The 19,902-nt window shown below is 37.5% G+C and overlaps 2 protein-coding genes across 4 annotated transcripts in view; both read left to right on the top strand.

Annotated features, from left to right (window-relative positions):
* Positions 1 to 2,078: 2,078 nt before the first annotated feature.
* The window catches only part of LOC135688202 (ephrin type-A receptor 3), a 33,192-nt gene continuing 15,368 nt past the window's right edge, over positions 2,079 to 19,902 (top strand). For all 3 annotated transcript variants that reach the window (XM_089114177.1, XM_089114176.1, XM_089114178.1), the window contains exons 1-10: positions 2,079 to 2,219; positions 3,192 to 3,265; positions 4,551 to 5,163; positions 11,481 to 11,645; positions 15,066 to 15,368; positions 16,148 to 16,344; positions 16,878 to 16,945; positions 17,584 to 17,673; positions 18,364 to 18,410; positions 19,194 to 19,325. In XM_089114177.1, the coding sequence (XP_088970303.1) occupies positions 2,132 to 2,219; positions 3,192 to 3,265; positions 4,551 to 5,163; positions 11,481 to 11,645; positions 15,066 to 15,368; positions 16,148 to 16,344; positions 16,878 to 16,945; positions 17,584 to 17,673; positions 18,364 to 18,410; positions 19,194 to 19,325 (1,777 nt within the window). In that variant the 5' untranslated portion in view covers positions 2,079 to 2,131. The remainder of the gene's footprint in view (positions 2,220 to 3,191; positions 3,266 to 4,550; positions 5,164 to 11,480; positions 11,646 to 15,065; positions 15,369 to 16,147; positions 16,345 to 16,877; positions 16,946 to 17,583; positions 17,674 to 18,363; positions 18,411 to 19,193; positions 19,326 to 19,902) is intronic.
* On the top strand, positions 5,220 to 7,282 carry LOC148957938 (uncharacterized). Its single transcript, XM_089114179.1, has one exon. The coding sequence runs from the start codon at positions 5,801 to 5,803 to the stop codon at positions 7,280 to 7,282; it is 1,482 nt and encodes a 493-aa protein (XP_088970305.1). The 5' UTR covers positions 5,220 to 5,800.

Raw genomic sequence — 19,902 nt, 5'->3', positions numbered from 1 at the left:
GAAAAAGGAAATTGTAATTTCCACAACAAAATAATAAACATCTGAAAACATCTTCTTTATTAAAAATGCCTTTACTGTTTTTAGCAGTCCTTCAAGTTTATCATCATTACTGACATAGAGTTTCAGGTCATCCATATAAAACAGATGATTTATCTTCTTATTCCCGATCTTGTATCCATACCCAGTATCATACAGAAGTTGGAACAACGGTATAAGTGCCATGCAGAACAGAGGAGGGGAGAGAGAGTCACCCTGGAAAATTCCACTTTTTATGTGCATACCATTAGCATTCAAAATTCTGTTTGAGTGGGAAAGAGTAAGGTTAGTTTCCCACAGCTTTATAAATGTTCTAAGAAAGTTAACTAGCACAGGGAAGACTTTGAAAGTTTCTAGACAATGTAAAATCCAGGAATGGGGAACACTGTCAAAAGCTTTTTTGTAATCTATCCAAGCAGTACTCAGGTGTTTGTGTTTGGTTTTGGCATTTTCTAGTATCATTTTATTAATTAGCAATTGATCTTTGCAACCATACGATCCTTTCCGACAGCCTTTTTATTCAATTGGAAATATTTTGTGATCTTCCAGATGTGCGTATGTTCTTTCAGTGAGTATAGAGGTTATAAGTTTGTAGGTTGTTGACAGGCAGGTTATTGGGCGGTAGTTTTTTGCGTTTGCAGTTTCATTATTTTTCGCGAGAAGATAAGTAGTACCTTGGCAAAACCATTTAGGTGTTGTCGTTGGGTCTGTCATTAATTTATTGAAGTTTAATGCTAATTTTGAATGTGCTGAGTGTTGAGTGTGAAGTCAGAAGTTTGGGATTTGGTCGATTTCTGGTGATTTCCACTTGTGGGATTTTCTAAGAGCTTTTTGTATTTCTTCCACTTTTATTTCTCCCCATTCCTGTTCGGGGATATTATTCGTGTTGCTTTCGAAGATGATCAGCCATTCAGAGTTCTCATTATGCCTTTTCTCTTTTCCCCAGATATTGTTCCAGAATTCACATATTTGTCCTTCTGACGGTATTTCATCTAGAGTGATATCTGATTTTCCGATCTCTCGGTAGAACTTTTTAGGGTCTGTTTCAAAGATTTTGTTCTGTCGATAGAATTTATTCCGTTTAATGTACCTCCGTAGTCGCTGAGCCTTAACTTGTAGTTTTTGCTTTAGTTCTTCCTTAATAGCTGGTACTTGGTCTTTGCTTTTTATCTTATACTTTCGCAGAACTTTTCTAGCCTTGCCAGATTTTATTTCTTTATCCTTCTGAAGCTCTTCTAGAAGAGAAATTTCCTTTCTATGGTTCTCGATTTCTTTATCAATTTTTACTTGCCATTTCGGTTTACTAGGCTTACATACAATTCTTTTCTTTCGCTTAGGTTTGACACCACATCTTTTTTGGATTACTTTTCCTGTTGCATTACATTTCTATTGACTATGATGCAACCGTCATACATCCAACTCTATTAAAAGACTACTTTTTCTTATCAGTATGTTAATTTTTATTTGTTAATTTCTTATCAGTAGGCTTTTTTGGGGGGCAAAGACTCCGGTATCTCGGTCCTTGATAACAGCGATATGAAACAGAACGCCAGACACTGAAAGACACTTTTTGCCGTGCAATGCGGAAATCAGTATGCTTCACTGCTTCACTACAGAGTTATCCCTCTACACACCTCATTGGTTTGCATTTACATAACAAAAATCGAGCCCTCAACCGAACCCAGGCTAGTTTGTCTAGTGTAACCAGGGCTAAAGTTTCACGCGGAAGTGGAATTGAGATGACTGCTCAATGGTGTCGAGTGACGATTGTGTATCAAAAATATAATAACATTTAATAGTAATAACTTCATAGACTTGTTTGTATTTGGCATTGAAGAAGACAACAAGTTTGCCATTTGTGGCTTCGTCGACCGTTATGCAGACTTAACTGTTATAATTTATCTGCTTTAGTCTATCACTGCTATCATTGTTCTACGAGCAGGCCATTTATTTTGGTGATGTTTTTTTTCGTTCAACTTCTTGGCTGGTAGGTCTACGAGAGAGACAGTTGCAAGGTAGAAGATGTTATGTAGTATCATTTGCTAGCTCACCAAAATTTGTGGGATCGTAGCAATTGCTGTCGGTCACGTCCATCATGGGAATAAAATGGAAATGGCATCCCATTTTGGGCCTAGTCCTGTTAACCTTAGGCTGTACTGTGAATCTTACCAAAGGAACAGAAGGTAAGCAGTGACTCTGTTGTTGCGCAAAGCAACATTGCCTTTATTGCAAATTTTTTAGTCATTCGGTGTATGGGACTAGGTAGTGTCTTTTTCTAAAAAACTCTCAGTCTGTTTGTATCTACAGGTTTCTCCGTGACACGTGAAGAATAACTACAAAAAGCCTCTAGATTAAAAATTGGCATAGATTAAAATTTTAAGTAAATAATATATACTGAACTTTCTTTAAAAAATTTCATCTCTAAGTTTAAAAACCCCTCTGGAAGATTGAAATGTTTTACATGGATTTTCTCAAGTGAAAATAGTGGCAGCAGGCCTTCCTGAGAAAAGATTAGCGATATGAGGAGTTGTTTGTGAAGTTATTCGAAATATGATATCTAGCTTCGCATCTCAATAGCAAAATTGTTCAGGAGAGTCGATCAACGATATGTGATTTGCCTAGATAATGACCGTCGGAAAATCGATGCGAACGATGCCATATAGATTTCACCTAAACAAAGGATTATCGGGAGACGGTATGGTTTTTGCACTACCCTGCATGACCCCTGGAAAGTTTTCCTCTTTTAAGAGAAATTTCGTGTAGTAAGGACCAGAGAAGCGTTCGTCCTGCAATGGAAGGATTTGAAAATGGAAATTAATCTCGAGGAGATCAAGAATCTTATTGATAAATGTGATAATAGGGGAATAAATAGGTTTTGTAGCTAGATATAAAGACAAGGGAAAATTTAATTCTCAAAGCAAAAGATTTTGAAAAATAATAGGAGAGCCATGACCCCCCAACCCCCCCTCCCCCTCCGCCTTGTTACTTGTTATATTCCATAACATTCAAGCATTCAATAAGTTAATTAGAAATGATACAATAATTTTTTAAAAAATGAGTTCCAATTTGAGCTTGTGTATCAATGACAAAATGTTGTATTTTTCTATCATCCTGGTTTACGCTTTTATTGTTTATAGACTGTCATTTCTTTTCAGTTCCTGTTCCATTGCCTGGACTTAACCTTTGGAGGATAAAGAAAAATTACACTAATCCTTCAGCTCGCAGTGACGTAAGTATAAACAAGTCACCATAAAAACTACACATAAACATTTCAGGGCAGGGGGACATTGTAGTATAAACGACTAGGAAACAAGTAGAAACGACTATGAAATAAGCAGAAATTGGTAAAAACAATTTTAACTGCGGCTTCGATTTTATTTGATTCCTGATTTCAATTGTTTAGGGACTTACACAAACACCATGGGGGCTTTTGAGCTAGGCCCCCTCTCCCTAAACATTCAAAAATTGTTCAAGAAGATTTTCAATGTATATAAGCTCAATTTTCTCGTATATTGGAGTTCGTTCTTTTCGTTTCTGTTGTTTTTGCTAAATGATGAAATAAACTATACCACTGGGTTTTGGTAACCTGATCAGGGACAACAGCGATCGCCAAGGAGAACGATATGACAGAACACGTAGGCCAGCGCGACGAAGATGACCATGCTCATGTGAATGGCTAATTATATTCAACGAAACGAAACGAAACGAAACGAAACGAAACGAAACGAAACGAAACGAAACGAAACGAAACGAAACGAAACGAAACGAAACGAAAAGAAACGAAACGAAACGAAACGAAACGAAACGAAACGAAACGAAACGAAACGAAACGAAACGAGCTCCATAATTCAAAAACCGCTTACAGGATCGAAATGAAACAATGAAATTCGTGTCGGGGGGAATTGATTTTCACTTGTGAGAATGTTAATCAATGAAAACTTACTCATCTGAGAGGAATTTTGAAAAACTTTGAAAAATTGATATTTAACGAAACAAACAAACAAACATGCTCCATAACTCAAAAACCGTTTACCTTGAGCAGCCGTTTAGGCCCAATTTTTGTAATTTAATAACGTTCCGGCAGGGCTACATTCAAGTGCTTCAAGGCCTAATGGGTGCATAGCTTGTACCTATGAAAACCTTTTCTTTATAGCTGGTTTTAGCTCTCTATATTTGTTAAAATTTTTCAAGTTGACTGAAAGCAGGATTTGAGACCTGGAAATGTTTATCTGACATGTTGCTGTTAAAATGTTGGCTTTTTGGGTTGATAAAGCTAAGGATTAAGGAATGATGTGAATAATTACCACATTAAATGAACAGCTATCATAAGACTATCATTTTCTGCTTTTTTGTCGTACACTCCTCTGCATCAGTTTTTTTGACAAGCTTCTTTCTGATGCCTTGTTACTTGAAATGTCTTAATCTAATCCTGGGCTATTGCACAAATCTTTGTATTGTAGCTTATAAATTGAAACATGGCACCAGATCATTGGAGTATTTTTCATTCTTTTTAGTGGAAGCTGAAGTCAGATAAAACAGGGTTCTCTGCTTGTGGAGTAAGTTATAATGTCATAGATGGTATTATTATTACACCATTTATCGCTACAAATCCAGCCAAACAGATAACCCTCAGAGTTACTTATACTTTGAATTGCTGCTCAGTCAAATTGTTCATTGGTGTCTATGTCCTTTTGGGCTCAGGTGAAACATCTGCGCCCAGTGCTCAAAGCTTCAAGTACATTTCTGCTTTAAAGAATACCACATCCATGAATCCTTCATCTAGAGCACAGTTTACATCAGCTATTACCATTGGAATGGAAGGAAGGACTGGACTTTTTATTGCTTTCAGAGATCAAGGAATTTGTGGAAGCCTTGATTCATTTCATCTCAGTTACATTGAATGTCCAAGCTCAGCAGGGGAATCAATGTCATTTCCACCTAAAACTCCAGCTCCAAATAGCACAGTTTCAGTCCTAATGGTGCTGGGAACATGTGTTCCCAATGCTGATGTCCAAATTTCTCAAGCAGCCAATTACATGTTTTGTTATGCAAATGGTTCCACCAAGGTGAATGGTGGCTGTCATTGCAAAGCTGGGTATGAAAATCATTACTTTACCAGATGTTATGGTGAGTTTATTAAAAATAATGAACATCCATTTTTAAAACTTTGTTTTTCGTTCATTACATCCACATAAAGATGCAAAACAAATATGATAAAAAATTGTTTCATCTTCTGTTGATTGATAAAGGATCCTAAGGATCTTGTAGACCAGAATTTCAAGTTCTATAGAGGTAAAAATTGCAAAATTATGTAAACAATTAAATATCCAGAATGTTTTCTTAGTTTCTTTATTCTGTCACTTATTTACCAGATTTGATATAAAAATTGGATGGACTCTCTACATTCTTTTATTTCGTTGGCTCATTGTTTTAGTTATCAAGACAGTGCGCTTTAATTTTGCAAATTTTTAAACTAGCTTCCTAGAATCTTAAAGAGAATGAGCAGTTATAGAAATTGCCAGGCACGTAAATAATAGGGGGTGTGACGTTATTAGCCTCGTATTTATGTTATGTTGGGCATGCGCCCGGTTCGTTATGTTATGTTATATTATGTTATGCGTGAGAATATGAAATGGAGTATTGAAGTTCGAATTTGGGTGCTCTTTCGTTGTTATATACCGGATATTCTTACATGGTGTCAGGTGAAACACCCATCTTTGATGTTTAGGAGGTAAATGATTGCTTTGCTGGTTCTTGTTTCGCGATGACAGATCCGGATCCAATCGTGCCTGGGCCTAGTGGTTCTTCTGAAGGAAATAGCGGAACATCGGCGTTCATATCTAACGTGCCATTACCCCCACGATTAAGCTTAGAAGGGAATTTGGCAGAGAATTGGAAGCAATGGAAGCAAATCTATGATGCGTACGAAACTGTTACGAATTTGAAGTCTAAACCAGACAATTTTCGAGTGGCTGCTTTCATCACTTGCATAGGACCGGAAGCTCTTCGAATACACAATTCACTTCCGTACCAGGAGGAGGGTGAACGTCAAAACATTGAGCGAATCTTCGAATTATGGAATACTTACTGTATTGGAGAAACAAATGTGATTTACGAACGGTATAAATTCAATAATTGTACACAGGGCCCTACAGAGTCAATTGAAACTTATGCGGCTTCTTTGCGTGCCCTCGCAGCCACATGTGCATTTGGACCACTTAATGATGAGTTGATACGTGACCGAATTGTTTGTGGCATTCACCACAATGCTGTGCGACGTAAGCTACTGCAAGAACCAAAACTCTCATTATCCAAATGCATTGACTTATGCAGGGCCACAGAAACAACTACTGCTCAAGCAAAAATAATGGCTGGCCAAGATGATAATCAAGACCTCATGGCCCATTATGTTGGAAAGCAAAGCAGCCCGAGGAAGACCACTGGAGACACAAGAGGTTTTATTTCCGACTGCAAATTTTGTGGGCGTAGCCATAAAAGAAACAAAGAGAGTTGCCCAGCCTTTGGCAGATATTGTTCTGGCTGTGGTAAGAGAAACCATTTTGTTGAGAAGTGCAGCTTGAAGAAACCACCAGGTATGAGAGATACATTTTCTAAAGCCAAAATACATGCAGTGAAGGAAGAAAACACTTCAAGTGATGATGAAATTCTCATTGTTGAAATTTCACCCAAAAATAATCTGGCAATAAATGCTGTGTCCCAGTCCCCTCCTAAGAACAAAATTTTTGCCTCCATGATTATAAAAGGCAGGCAAATTAGTTTTCAAATTGACTCAGGTGCTACCTGTAATGTCCTTCCAGAACACTTCGTTCCTCCAGGCACAAAAGTTGAAAAATCGGATCACTCTTTGCGCCTGTACAGCCAAGCCTTATTACCGATAAATGGTATTTGTAAACTTACGGTAGTAAACCCAAAGATCCAGACTGAGTACACTGTCAGATTTGTTGTTGTAAAAGGTGACTATGTGCCATTATTAGGAGCTAATGCAGCACAAAAGATGGGACTTCTGACTGTTAACTATGCTAATATCTTTAACGCAAATGTAGATAATGTTAGCTCTAACAGTATTGCTTCAAACAGCACACATCAACAGGCTGAATTCAACAAGCAAAACTCAAGGCTGAATTGGAAAGGCTGGAAAATCTTCATGTCATTCAGAAAGTTACAAGTCCAACAGATTGGGTATCAACACCAGTTACAAGTCCACAACACCTCAACAAAGCATTGAGAAGAAGTCATTATCCTTTACCGCTCATTGAGGATGTGCTACCAGAGCTAGAAGGTGTCAAGGTATTCAGCAAAATTGACCTGAAGGAAGGGTACCTTCAAATAGAGCTCGATGAAGAATCAAGCATGCTCACAACGTTCCAGACACCATGGGGGCGTTGGAGGTACCTCAGGATGCCATTTGGAATTAAACCAGCTTCAGAACATTTTCAACACAAATGTGATCAGTGCATTGAAGGCCTATCTGGGGTGTATGCAGTCGCTGACGATGCTCTTGTTACTGGAAGAGGAGAAACTTACGAAGAAGCTGTCAAAAATCATGACATGAACATGGTGGCACTTTTGAAACGTTGTCAACAAAAAAACATCAAGCTGAACAAGGACAAATTCAAGTTCAAATGCGATGAAGTTTCCTTCATTGGTCATACCCTAACACAGAATGGTCTTAAAATAGACCCCGCAAAAGTTGAAGTCATCACAAAGATGAGCAAGCCGAAAGATGTCGCTGGTGTACAAAGGTTCATTGGCATGGTAAAATACCTGGCCAAGTTTCTTCCCAGACTATCTGAAGTATGCGAACCTCTGAGAAGTTTGACCCACAAAGATGCACCATGGGTATGGGGAAAAGATCATGACAAGTCTTTTGCTGACATACAAAAAGCAATTTGTGAGGCACCAGTTCTAAAGTATTTTGACCATAAGGCAGCAACAGAAGGCCAGGCTGATGCATCATCAAAGGGGCTTGGTTTCGTGCTCATGCAAGAGGGACGTCCCGTGTCATATGCAAGCAGAGCCCTCACCCCTGCAGAGCAAAATTACAGCCAAATAGAGAAGGAACTGCTTGCACAAGTATTTGGAGTGGAACATCACCATACCTATGTCTATGGCAGAGAGATTACACTTTGGACGGATCACAAACCACTTGTCTCAATCGTCAGCAAACCACTCGCCTCTGCTCCAAAGAGACTGCAAAGGTTGCTACTAAGATTGCAATCATACGATGTTAAAATCTGCTATAAACCTGGCAAAGAAATTGTTCTAGCAGACACACTCTCTCGTGCATACCTGCCGACAAGTGAGAGACAAAAGTCCGCAACTGAAGAAGAAGTCGAAACTATCCACATGTCAAATTATCTCCCCATCTCTGAGCCACAGCTGAAGGAAATACAGCGAGAAACCAAATGTGACAACACTTTACAAGCACTGAAAGAAATAATTTTGAATGGGTGGCCAGAAAGAAAAGATACCCTTCCTCGATGTATTCATCCATACTTCTCAATTAGAGACGAGCTAGCAACACAGGATGACGTAATATTCAAGGGTCAGAGAGCAGTTGTTCCAGAAACACTGCGCAAAAAGATCCGGGATAAACTGCATGTAACACACAGAGGAATACAGAGCTGCCTCAGAAGAGCCAGAGAAGCAGTTTACTGGCCTGGCATGAACAAAGATCTTATCGACTTCATCTCGAAATGTGAAATCTGTAACACATTCCAAAACAACCAGACCAGAGAGCCCCTTATTCCTCGTGAAATCGCAAGCCGACCCTGGCAAATAATTGCTGCTGACATTTTCACAGTCAACAACAAAGACTTCCTCTGTACTGTGGATTGCTACTCCAACTACTTTGAGATAGATCGTCTATTTTACAAAACTGCTGGGGAAATTAAGAAGAAGCTCAAGCGACACTTCTCTACTCATGGCATACCAGATACGCTCATGAGTGACAACGTACCTTTCTCCTCTAAAGAATTTCAGGATTTTGCCAAGGAATATGAATTTACCACCGAGCTAAGCTCGCCAGAGTACGCACAGAGTAATGGCAAAGCAGAAAATGCCGTCAAAACTGCAAAGATGCTAATGAAAAAAGCGACTGAATCTGGCAATGACTTCTATCTTGTGCTACTAGAATGGCGAAACACGCCGTCTGAGGGGATGGAAAGCTCTCCTTCCCAGCGTATGTTTAGCAGACGAGCTAAAACACTGCTTCCCATATCGAAGAAGCTCCTTAAACCAAAGGTTGTCACTGGTGTCCAAGAAAAACTTCGAAAGAGGAAAGAGATACAATCAAAGTATTATAACAGAGGCACAAGGGAGCTAAGTGCATTAAAGAAAGATGATGTAGTCCGGATAAAGCCAAGAAATTCCGACAGAACAGGCCGCTGGACCAAAGGATGTGTCATAGAGCAAGTTGGTGTAAGATCTTATAATGTAAAAACCGAAGATGGAAGAATCTTCAGACGAAATCGAAAGTTTCTACGTCAAACCAAAGAGCCTTTCTTTGCAGATGAAGAAGATTCAATCATTTTCCCCAGAAAGGAACGAGAAGCAGTGGCTCGACCTTATGAAGATCACCAATCTGAAATGGAGCAATTTGATCCGCAAGAGTCACCTCACTCACGACCTGATCCTACTGAAGATAAGACAGCAGCCGCCAGACCTGCTGAGACCAGATTTGATCACAGGCAATTGAACTTTTACCAGCCAGTAACGACAAGGAGTGGCAGGAAAGTAATTCGGCCGGACTACCTCACTGGCCACAACTTCTGATTAGCAAACTTTAAAAACAATTATTTTTATTATCTTACTGTTCCGTTTATTCTTTTGTTGGAGGAAAGGTGTGACGTTATTAGCCTCGTATTTATGTTATGTTGGGCATGCGCCCGGTTCGTTATGTTATGTTATATTATGTTATGCGTGAGAATATGAAATGGAGTATTGAAGTTCGAATTTGGGTGCTCTTTCGTTGTTATATACCGGATATTCTTACAGGGGGCGTGGGGAGGGGGGCGTGTATGGGCCTTACGCCCCCCCAGAATTTGGAAAAACCAGTTACAGTTGGAAAACTTAACGGTTGACTTGGATTTTTTTCTCAAGACCAAATTTCTGAATTTTATATTTTAAGAATTGTGGGATTTCAAATGTAAAAAGTTTAAACCTTCTTAGAATTCACAGGCTGGAGCGGATCCATCCACTAATCGTTTTCTATTGTGAAGCCCCGTCTCCACTGGATCAAAATTGCACAATTGCGCCGTTTGCTTTCTTTCTGGCGCCGTTTGGTTAATCAAATTAAGAACACGCAAAATGGATTTCCGAATAAACTTGAAACTTTACAGTTTGGAATAATAATACCTATATTGATTAGAAAACATTAAAATGGAAGTTTTTTAAGAGAACTGCGAGTAGTTGATCCAATAAAAAGATTAAGAATTGTTCAATATTAAAAATTCTCAAAGCTTCTTATAAAAGACGAGTGTATGCTAAACTGCCCCTGTTGTTCGTAAATGTCCTTAATTCATTAACAAAAATTGCTATGATAAAGCTGCTGAGAATCAAGAAAACATTGCAAAAGCTGCAGCAAACGTATTTGATTAAAGAAGGGTGTTTCATCTTACGAATCGAGCATATGCGCTTGCTCTAAAATCATCAATTTTAATTGTAAAGAACGAAAAGGCATTTGGCCTTCTGAAAGTTGCTAATAGTTTCCTTCGATCAAAACGAAAAAGATAGAGGGCTCAATTCCTTGATGCTTCCATATCGTGAAAAATATATTTTAGATAAAATCGATCTGCATCAAATAGCTTTAAAATGGGCAAATCAGAAAAAGACTTCTTACAGTAAGTATAAATGCTTGTGTCATGTTAATACAAATTTAGAGATTCAGGTTTTTATGCCTTACGCTAATTATTTTGAATAAAATTTTGGTGATTATAAAGAAACTAGCAATACGGAGTAAGGGCTATTTCCAAATACCTATTTGGTAGGTACAGTAGATTCGCAGGTGGAATGAAAAATTTCTCAAATAAAGTTGGAATTTTCACCCCTCCACGCCCCTCAAAATTAGCCACTTGTTTTCGTCCCTGGAAATTGCAATATCTATCAATAAGTTATAATGTTTCATATAGTTAATATAATACGTTATAACACAAAATTAGCCATCGTTCATTCTCTTTTACAAAAGCATTTAAAGAGTCGATAAATAGTAACCCAATATTCAGATCATATTCCCTTATATGAATATTGTAATAAAACTTCTTTTTATCCTAGAAACTTTAAATTTTTTAATACAGCCTAATTCCTGTTCAAATTTAATGAAACTGGTATTTAATTTTGAACGGATAGGACTTATATCCATCAATTTTCTTGCAACTTTCCATCATCGCAATAAAAGGAGTGTTAACATGGTTATTTTTTGACAGAATGCCCTGCAAAGAGTTTCAAAAGTGCTGCTGGTAACTTTGGTTGTACCAGATGTGGTGCAAATGTTGAGGACGGACTGAAGCCAAGGACAACACCTTGTATATGCAACAATGGATATAACAGACCACTTTTATATCAAAATGTTCCAACTGTCGACTGTGAAAGTGAGCTTAGTTTAAACAGATTATTGATTTTGTTATGAAAGAGAATGAATAAATTTATGTACCCATAAATACAATGAAACAAGTGACTAGAAGGTCACTTAAGGATCAAAAGTAGCAAAGAATATCTTAATAATGCCCAAGATGCACGATAGAGCTAGGGAACAGAGGCTGAAATCCTTTCTTCTGGTAGGGGAGGGGGGCAATGCCAACAAAACAAGTAAATTTGCCGACCAATGACATCATTTACCGACAAAATCGACAATGTAGCAAAACATGGGGAGCGCTTGCCCCCCCCCCCCCCCGCGCCTCCGCAATTTTTGCCACATCTAGAGAAAAATCATTTTTTATGCTTGCTAGCATGATCACTATTTTTGCAATCACCGTCATTTACCTTGATGGTGATTGCAATAATATCAGGTTCCTTTTACACCACAAGAACCATTATTTCTATTTTCACGATTTCTTCGTTGTTCTCTCAGTTAGAGACGGATCCAGCGTAAGTTCCTTAGTGGACAACACTCAATCAGTTTTCCAACACAAAGCTAAAAACAATGTTTCAGATACTGCGGAGGACAACAGAACAATAGCTCAGCGACCCTCGCAGCATTCTAGCAGATCATTAAATTAAAGCCCTGGTCAGACGATCCAGCCTGTCACCCAACATTTCGCCCAACATTTTTTTCATGTTGGATGTAATCCAACGCTGTTGGTCAAACGTTCCAACATTTCAGCCAACATTTCAAAACAATAGAATTGTTGGATGTCGGCTGCCATCAAAAATGAAGATGCTGGATGAGCCAACAAGGTGGTCAAACGATCCAACATTTCAGCCAACATCATGCATATGTAGTGTAGTGGAATTATATATAAAAACGGTCTAACCCGGATAAAAATAATATAAAGCTGTAATTTGGCAGAGATGTTCTATACTAAGTTGGAAATGACTAGAAAAAAAGCCCCATAAATTGGACATTGGGATTTCCTTTTTTGGGCAAATACCATAATGGCGCACTGATAAGTAGTGGTTCAAAATTTTAATGTTGCTAAAACCACATAGTATGTACATCTTTTGAAAGATAATTTCATGCTGAATAACTTTTATTTAACATACGTACCCATAGAATATGCAAATTTAGCGGTGATTGGGCAGAAACAAAGTGGGACGAGTGAATATTGAAAACCGCGCCGAAAAAATGGCAGATCCTCTTGCTGAATATTTTCATTTTATATGGCAAATTCTATCGATGCAAAAACATTAAGTGTGTGAAAAAGATAAAGAATGATAATACCCTCTCAGCCCGGGCTGACTTAAACCGGGCCCACTCAGCCCAGGTTGGCTCAACCTGGGCCCACTCAGCCCGGGCTGACTCAACCTGGGCCCACTCAGCCCGGGCTGACTAAACCCGGTCCCAATCAACCTGGGCTGACTCAACCCGGGCCCACTCAGCCCGGGCTGACTCTAGTGAAATTTTTTCACTGCAGCAGCAAATTCCGGTCAAATCTAAAGAAATATCTAAATATTAAAAACAAAGTAACTCGCGACCGAACGGTCCAAACAACATGATTCGTTCATTATAAACTAATTTAAAGAGGAAGATTTCAATTCTGATAGTTTTTCAACCTTTTTTCATTGACAACCTCCATCTTTGTTCCTAAGACGTAATTTTTGTTACTAAGACACTGCACTGCCAAATTTACTAAATTAAAATTAAAAATTAAAAAACACTGCCAAATTCAGTGCAAATTCAAAGTGGCTGCACAAAACTACAGCTTGATGTTGGGCCAGTAATATTCCCTTTATGACCTTCTTTACCAGAAAAAGAGATAACTTCCAAATTTCGTATAATCCCAAAAATTGCAAACTTTTCAATTGAGAAGTGCGCACGTGAAAAAGAGGATGTTTTGAAAGTACCTAGGACCCAAAACCCGGTAAATAGTTATGAAAAACGGAAAACCCGGACAAATTTATATACCTCAACGTGGTTCACTTTTTCCCCTGTTGTCATCAGAGTTTGCGGAAAAACAGAATTTTAGGGAAATTTGTCGTAGATTGCAGAAATCTGGCAATTTCTCAACGGAACGAGGGAATTCTACACACTTGCCGGACGCAGATTTTCTCAAAATAATACACGGATGCAGAAATTTCAAAATGTTTAGCGGGATTCTTAACCTGCTCCTTGTTGGATAGAATTTCATCATCGCATGTTTTGATCTTGTTAATATATAAGTTGTTCATAAATAAACTTATATACATTCAGAGGTGGCGTCAGAAATCTTCCGACAGAGGGGTTGGAGCTTCCAACAGGGGGCTAAATTGACTAAAATATGCAGTTTTTGTACGTTATTTTGTCAAATTTGCTCCGTCATTAACTTAAAATTTTCCTCCGATAGGGGGGCTAGATGCTTTCTTTGGAGGGACTGTAGCGCCCTAGCCGTCCCTTGGCGCCACCACTGTATACATGCTATTGCCCAGTTGCCCCCTATCTGCTATTTTTGACCAGAAAGTACTTATTTCCACATTGTAAAGGCGTGTGTGTTGAATAAAAGTTGTTCAGCATGAAACTTTCTTTCAGAATATTTACATATAATGTGGTTTGAGCGACATCAAAATTTGAACCCCTGCTGATCAGTGCGCCATATGGGATTTGCCCAAATAAGGAATTCCCAATGTCCAATTGATGAGGCTTTTTTCTGGTTATTCCCAGTGTCGTATGGAACCTATGTGCCAAATTACAGCTTTTTATTATTTTTGTCCGGGTAAAATCGTAATTCCACCACACTAATGATATTGAGAAGGGGTTGCACAAGTTCGCAGAGGCACTGTTTTTTGTTAAAAGGAGATCCAAAATCTAGATTTAGTGATTGGAAAGTGCCCTCCCCCCCCCCACTAAAATTCATAAATAGAAATTTTGCATTGGCCTAGAACTCAATCAGGCTTTTTGCTGGATCTGCCCCTGTCCCGGTGAAACGCACCCTCGTTCATATCCACTTTTCTATTTTCAAGATCACTCTCTCTAACCACAACTCTTACTATTTCCAGCTTCTGCGATTTACCTTAACACTTTACCACCCACAAATCACATCATACAATTGTATAATTATCTACGCACAAATGTTGATATTTTGAATTAGTAGCTCTTTGGAAACCCTGCATACTGAGATGAAATATCATATATCATTGGCAATGAGGGCGTTTAAGCTTTCCATTATAAACTTTCACTCTTTTTCTTTGTAAACAAATTTCCGGTCCTAATTAAATCCTTTTTTCTATATAAATAAATAATGCAAATTTTTTATTTTCGTCTCTTATATTCTTTTTATATTATTGATTTCTAATGTGCACAATTCTGTTTTCACTTTAATACCAATTTTTTTATCATTTTAATCTTATAAACTATAAACCAATATGGTTTTCAACAGCGCCACCATCTGCTCCAAATGTCGTTAGGGCAAAACAGATTGGGTCAAAGTGGATCTTACTAGAATGGATGGTCCCAATGGACCGAGGGACTGGAGACAAACCAAGTTACACGATAAAAGCAAGCTGTACTAAATGTAAAACTCCACCTGACTTTACAACACCTAACCTTTTCTTCAATGTCACTGGGCTGAGCGCCTACACACGATATGACGTCAGAGTTTATTCCATCAACAATGTCACTGCTGCCATCGGCTTCGACAAGGCTCAGTACAACAGCACTTCAGTTTTGACTGGATCAGGATGTGAGTGAACGTTTGTCTTGAGTTACACTGTTTGCTCAATGATAATTTAAGGGACAGCATGTGATTGAAAACATTCTGTTTTTCCTGTCTGCAAGACTCTGTCCCCACATATCGCATAGACATTTTTTACTTTAGTTATAGGCAGTATTATTAACTCCAACTTTGCAGCCACGGGGACCACTTGATCATTGCTTAAGAAGTTATTGTCAGTGGATTTCAATTTAGGTTCCTTTTTTGAATAAACTTGTTTTTGGGGCTTTCTTTTTCAAAGGGACACTTTAATAGACAAAATATCCTTATTTTTCTTATAACAGTGAGCATTTAAAGGATCTTGTGCAACTTGCATTTTTTGCGACTTTATTTTCAAAACCAGTCCAATATCGTATTGCATGAAAATACAAAACACAATCAATGTCTGAAGATTGTTGCTATGCATGCCGGTTGTGCAAGTGTCTTTAACTGTGACAAATTTGAAATATGTACCTCTGGCAAGCTATTCGAAATTCTCTGCAAAGAAAAACATTATCGGGGGTTCCTTTTGAAGTATGCAACGAATTTGTAGGATTGAGTTTGGTCATGTGTCCTGCAAATTTCATTTTGTGATACGGAAACTTGAACAAATTGTTTAATGATAGTAATGTTCGTGTATTGAAATTAGGAGCCTAAATGACAAAGTTGAGCTTTTTAGCAAATTTTTTTTAGTTGAATTCACATTCGTTTACTTTGGATAATTATCCTAAAAAGATATTTTTTGTATATGTAGCACATCTCATTTTCAGTGTCTTCGGAGGTTCAGAATCTTGCCAAAAGGACAAACTCTGATGCATCAGTGACAATTTTATGGAACGAGCCATTGACCAAGGGCGGTGATGATCTGCGATATTTTATCACTGTTAATGATGAAAAGGGAATGTTTACCACCAAAATGGAATACACTGTTAAACAAGATCTAGAAACGAAGAAGTACACTGTGTCTGTAAGTATGAAGGTTTGATTCCCAAACTTTATATCAATGTCCAGAAAATGTTTAAACCTCTCGACATTTCCTCAAAGTTGTTCTTAGAAGCATGCATGGAAGTGGGTAGGACGGTAGTGATATTTTGAAAAATATAGTGACTTGTGGAAAAAATCGACGAATTGGTCGAGTAATTGTGAGTGATCAGAGAATATAATTTGAGATATAAATGGAAAAAATTAGAGAATAATAGATAAATAAAGAGGAAATAGAAATAAAGAGACAAGACAGAGAGAACAAGCATTCAACTTGACACCGACTTTTGAAACGAAATTGGTGGCGTTTAAGCAATGATTTTCTGTCATTTGGGCATGGTTTTTAAATACTAGAGCTAAAAATCGATTGTGAAGTGTCTGCAGGAATTAGGAGAATAGGCTTTTGTGCCTGCAAGCGTCACTCGCACCCTCTCTCAGGGTTACGAGGTCTGCTTAGAATATTAACTTTATGCAGATGTCTGCGTATTGAACGTTTTAATGATATTTTTTTCAAATTAGGTAAAGTCACACACGAGCGCTGGATTTTCCAAAAAAGAAGTTATCAGATTTGAAATTAAAGGAAAAGGAAAGTATTAGCCAGTGGAATTCATAATTGTTATCATTTACGAGTTACATTTCATGTTTCTCCGCAGGCTCTATAGTTTTTCATATCATATTACCGTGATATATGAATTGTAAACTTAAATTGTACCTTATTGTTAACCAAGGTGATCGATAGATCAAGCTAATACACACATTTTTTTATAAGAAACTGGGTATAAGAAACGACTACTGGACAGTCAGAAAAAATTAAGAAACTTCAGTACTCGAAGCAAACAAATTAAGAAACTATTTAATCATGATAAAACTGAGAACAACGAAATTTTGTAAAATCTAAGAACATGATTGCCCAAATGGCCTAGAAATTAAGACACAAGGGATAAAAATATACTTTCAACGTCTAAATACAGCGTCAGAGCAGAAGCGAGTCTCTTGACGTGAAAAATAGGTCACGAACATTTCATAACATCACTCATGACATCATAATTAAGAAACTCTTAAGAAACATTGAGTATTGAAATTTCCAGAACATTAAGAAACTGGAGTACTCAACATCGACCTTTGTTTCTTATAAAAAAAATGAGTGTATGTTAAATAAAAGGCTCCCTTTAAGTCACCTTGAGTGATTTACTGTATAAATTATGTGTAGAATTCTATTTACAGGTATTTCACTGACTTTGGTCATTGCTGTCGTAGTCACATTGTTTGTCTTACTGTTGATTGCTATCGCTTTGATCGTATACTTCTACCGAAGGTACGTCTCTTCTGCTACATCTTTTTTCTTGTTTTCAAGAAATTTTTCACTGCAGGTTTGATCAAAATGACTTAGTTCATGTTACGAATACCTTCATACGATTTTCATAACGCCCCCCCCCTTTTTAGCGATTTTCCTTCCATTTTTTCAAACATTTTTATACAGAAGTTATCACATTTGCGTTATTTGTGTCCTTTTGCCATTTTTCCACCGAGTGACTCCTTTTAATTTCAAACTACTCCTCTAGACTATGCGTATAGATTTGCTCTTTATTTTAATTACTCACAGCCACGTAAATGGCAAGGGGTGTTCGGTTGTCACACCAGTGAGAACAGAGCGGTCATAAATGCTAAGTCATTATTCCATTAATTCATAATTCAATAATTCATAATTTTTTCCGTCAGGGAGTAATATTACATAACGCCTATTCCAAGAATGTTTTCAATTAAGATAGGAAGTAGCAGAACTGTCTGACCTTTAGGTTCTGCCAGTAAAGCTAAGTATAATTTTAACAAAGTTACAATTGGCCTGTTTTTCAGTCGGAAATCTAGCACCTTTCACTTCCTCCCCCCCCCCCTCCTTCAACTAAAATATCCGTCAATTCAGATCCCTGGTTATAGCTGTCACTTTTATGTCCAATAATATTTTGTATCTTTGTCAATAAAATGTGTTAATTTCCTGTTTATCAAGGGGACATCCAAAGCATCTCCAAACTGTTCGACTTGAAAACGGGGAAGGTTCGTACAAATTCGCTGTTAAATATTTCTTAAAAATTTTCAATGTACCCAGCTATTCTTTCCCTAAATAGTGAATTAGTTGATCGTAAGTAGAAGTTTTGATAAATGTTTGTATATCATTTTCTTTCCCTAACAGTTAGTGTTTCCCATAATATTTCAGGCTTTTGTTTCTATTAATCGTTTAATTTTGACTTTTGATGTCAACCAATTACGATTTCAATTATTGTAGATTCAGGCAGGCAAATTCGACCTGGAACTTTTAAGTATTACCGAACCTATTATCAATTTTTTTTACCGGCCATCAATTTTCTCTAGAACTAGCACCGATAGGTTGAGTCATCATCATCATCATGATCATTATCATTAGCAACCCTTTTCGATGTTAGCAAGACAGTAGTTATGCAAATAATTTACGCTAAGATGAAGCATCTAAGAGATTGCATCATGGACAGAACTGACTACTATCAGTACATGCTGTGAAGCAGCATTTTTTGCCAGAAATCCAACTTCCATTAATAATTTCAAATTCATTTATATTTATGGATGATTCGCTTCAATTTTAAAGTGAATTCGAGATCTTTGGACCTAAGTAACTGAGCTACTAAATACCATGACTGATATTTTCCACATTTGGAATTCAAAATATTTGTTCATACATAGGTTTTTGCATGTGCTTTTCGAGAGAAAAATATCTTTCAGAAATTTTGTGTTCAAATTATGCAAAGTTTCAAACACCTTAAGAGCTTGGTTGACCTGATCCTAAGTTTCTCTTACCTTGTTCAGTGATTCTACCAAGTGGGAAAGGCGTTCAGAAATTTGTTAATCTGACCTATCAAGATTTTGAGGACGTTGTGCAACAGTTTGCTAACGAATTGGACCGCGGCTGGATCAAGCTAGATCGTTTGATTGGTGGAGGTGAGTCGGTTAAAAATTAGGTTAAGAATGGTTTTTTTGATAGCTTGAAAGACTTGAAACGTTTTATCATTGTGGTAGATTCTTACAACTGCTATTTGCATTCGCGAATCGAGCTACATTTTTGTTTGCCTGCGTCACAAGAGTTAAATGTTTGAATTTCCCATTTTTTAACGATTGCATCAAAAACTGTTCAAGTGACAAACAAATGCCTCTGTGACAGGTGCAAACCTTGTTCTGCATTTATTATCATCCACCTAAATAACTGCTCTCATCTTTCTCGGCTCTGTCTTCTTTTATTCATCACTAAGAAGTTTTAATTTAATTTCTACACATTACACCGTCTTCTGTTGAAGATATCAGTGCTGCTCAACTTTCAGGAAATAAAGCTTCACCCTGTAGACACTTCATAGTTGCTTTTTGGCCAAATTTTTTTTTTCAAAATTAAACAATTGTATTAGAGATGCTCGAATGAATTTATTGTATTATTTATAAGATGTAACGTTTTAGGCCTGAAATTAGATGTAAGGCCCACAACGGTAACATACAATTTAAGGCCTTGGCAACCATCATCTTGGTT

The sequence above is a fragment of the Rhopilema esculentum genome, chromosome 19 (genome assembly GCF_057945365.1).
Source record: "Rhopilema esculentum isolate cy_ngs chromosome 19, ASM5794536v1, whole genome shotgun sequence".
Classification (NCBI taxonomy): domain Eukaryota; kingdom Metazoa; phylum Cnidaria; class Scyphozoa; order Rhizostomeae; family Rhizostomatidae; genus Rhopilema; species Rhopilema esculentum.
This window is presented reverse-complemented; position numbering and strand designations above follow the sequence as displayed.

What these genes read in the sequence shown, in the direction of transcription:
- LOC148957938 (XM_089114179.1), top strand. Translation starts at nt 5,801, where the DNA reads ATGACAGATCCGGATCCAATCGTGCCTGGGCCTAGTGGTTCTTCTGAA.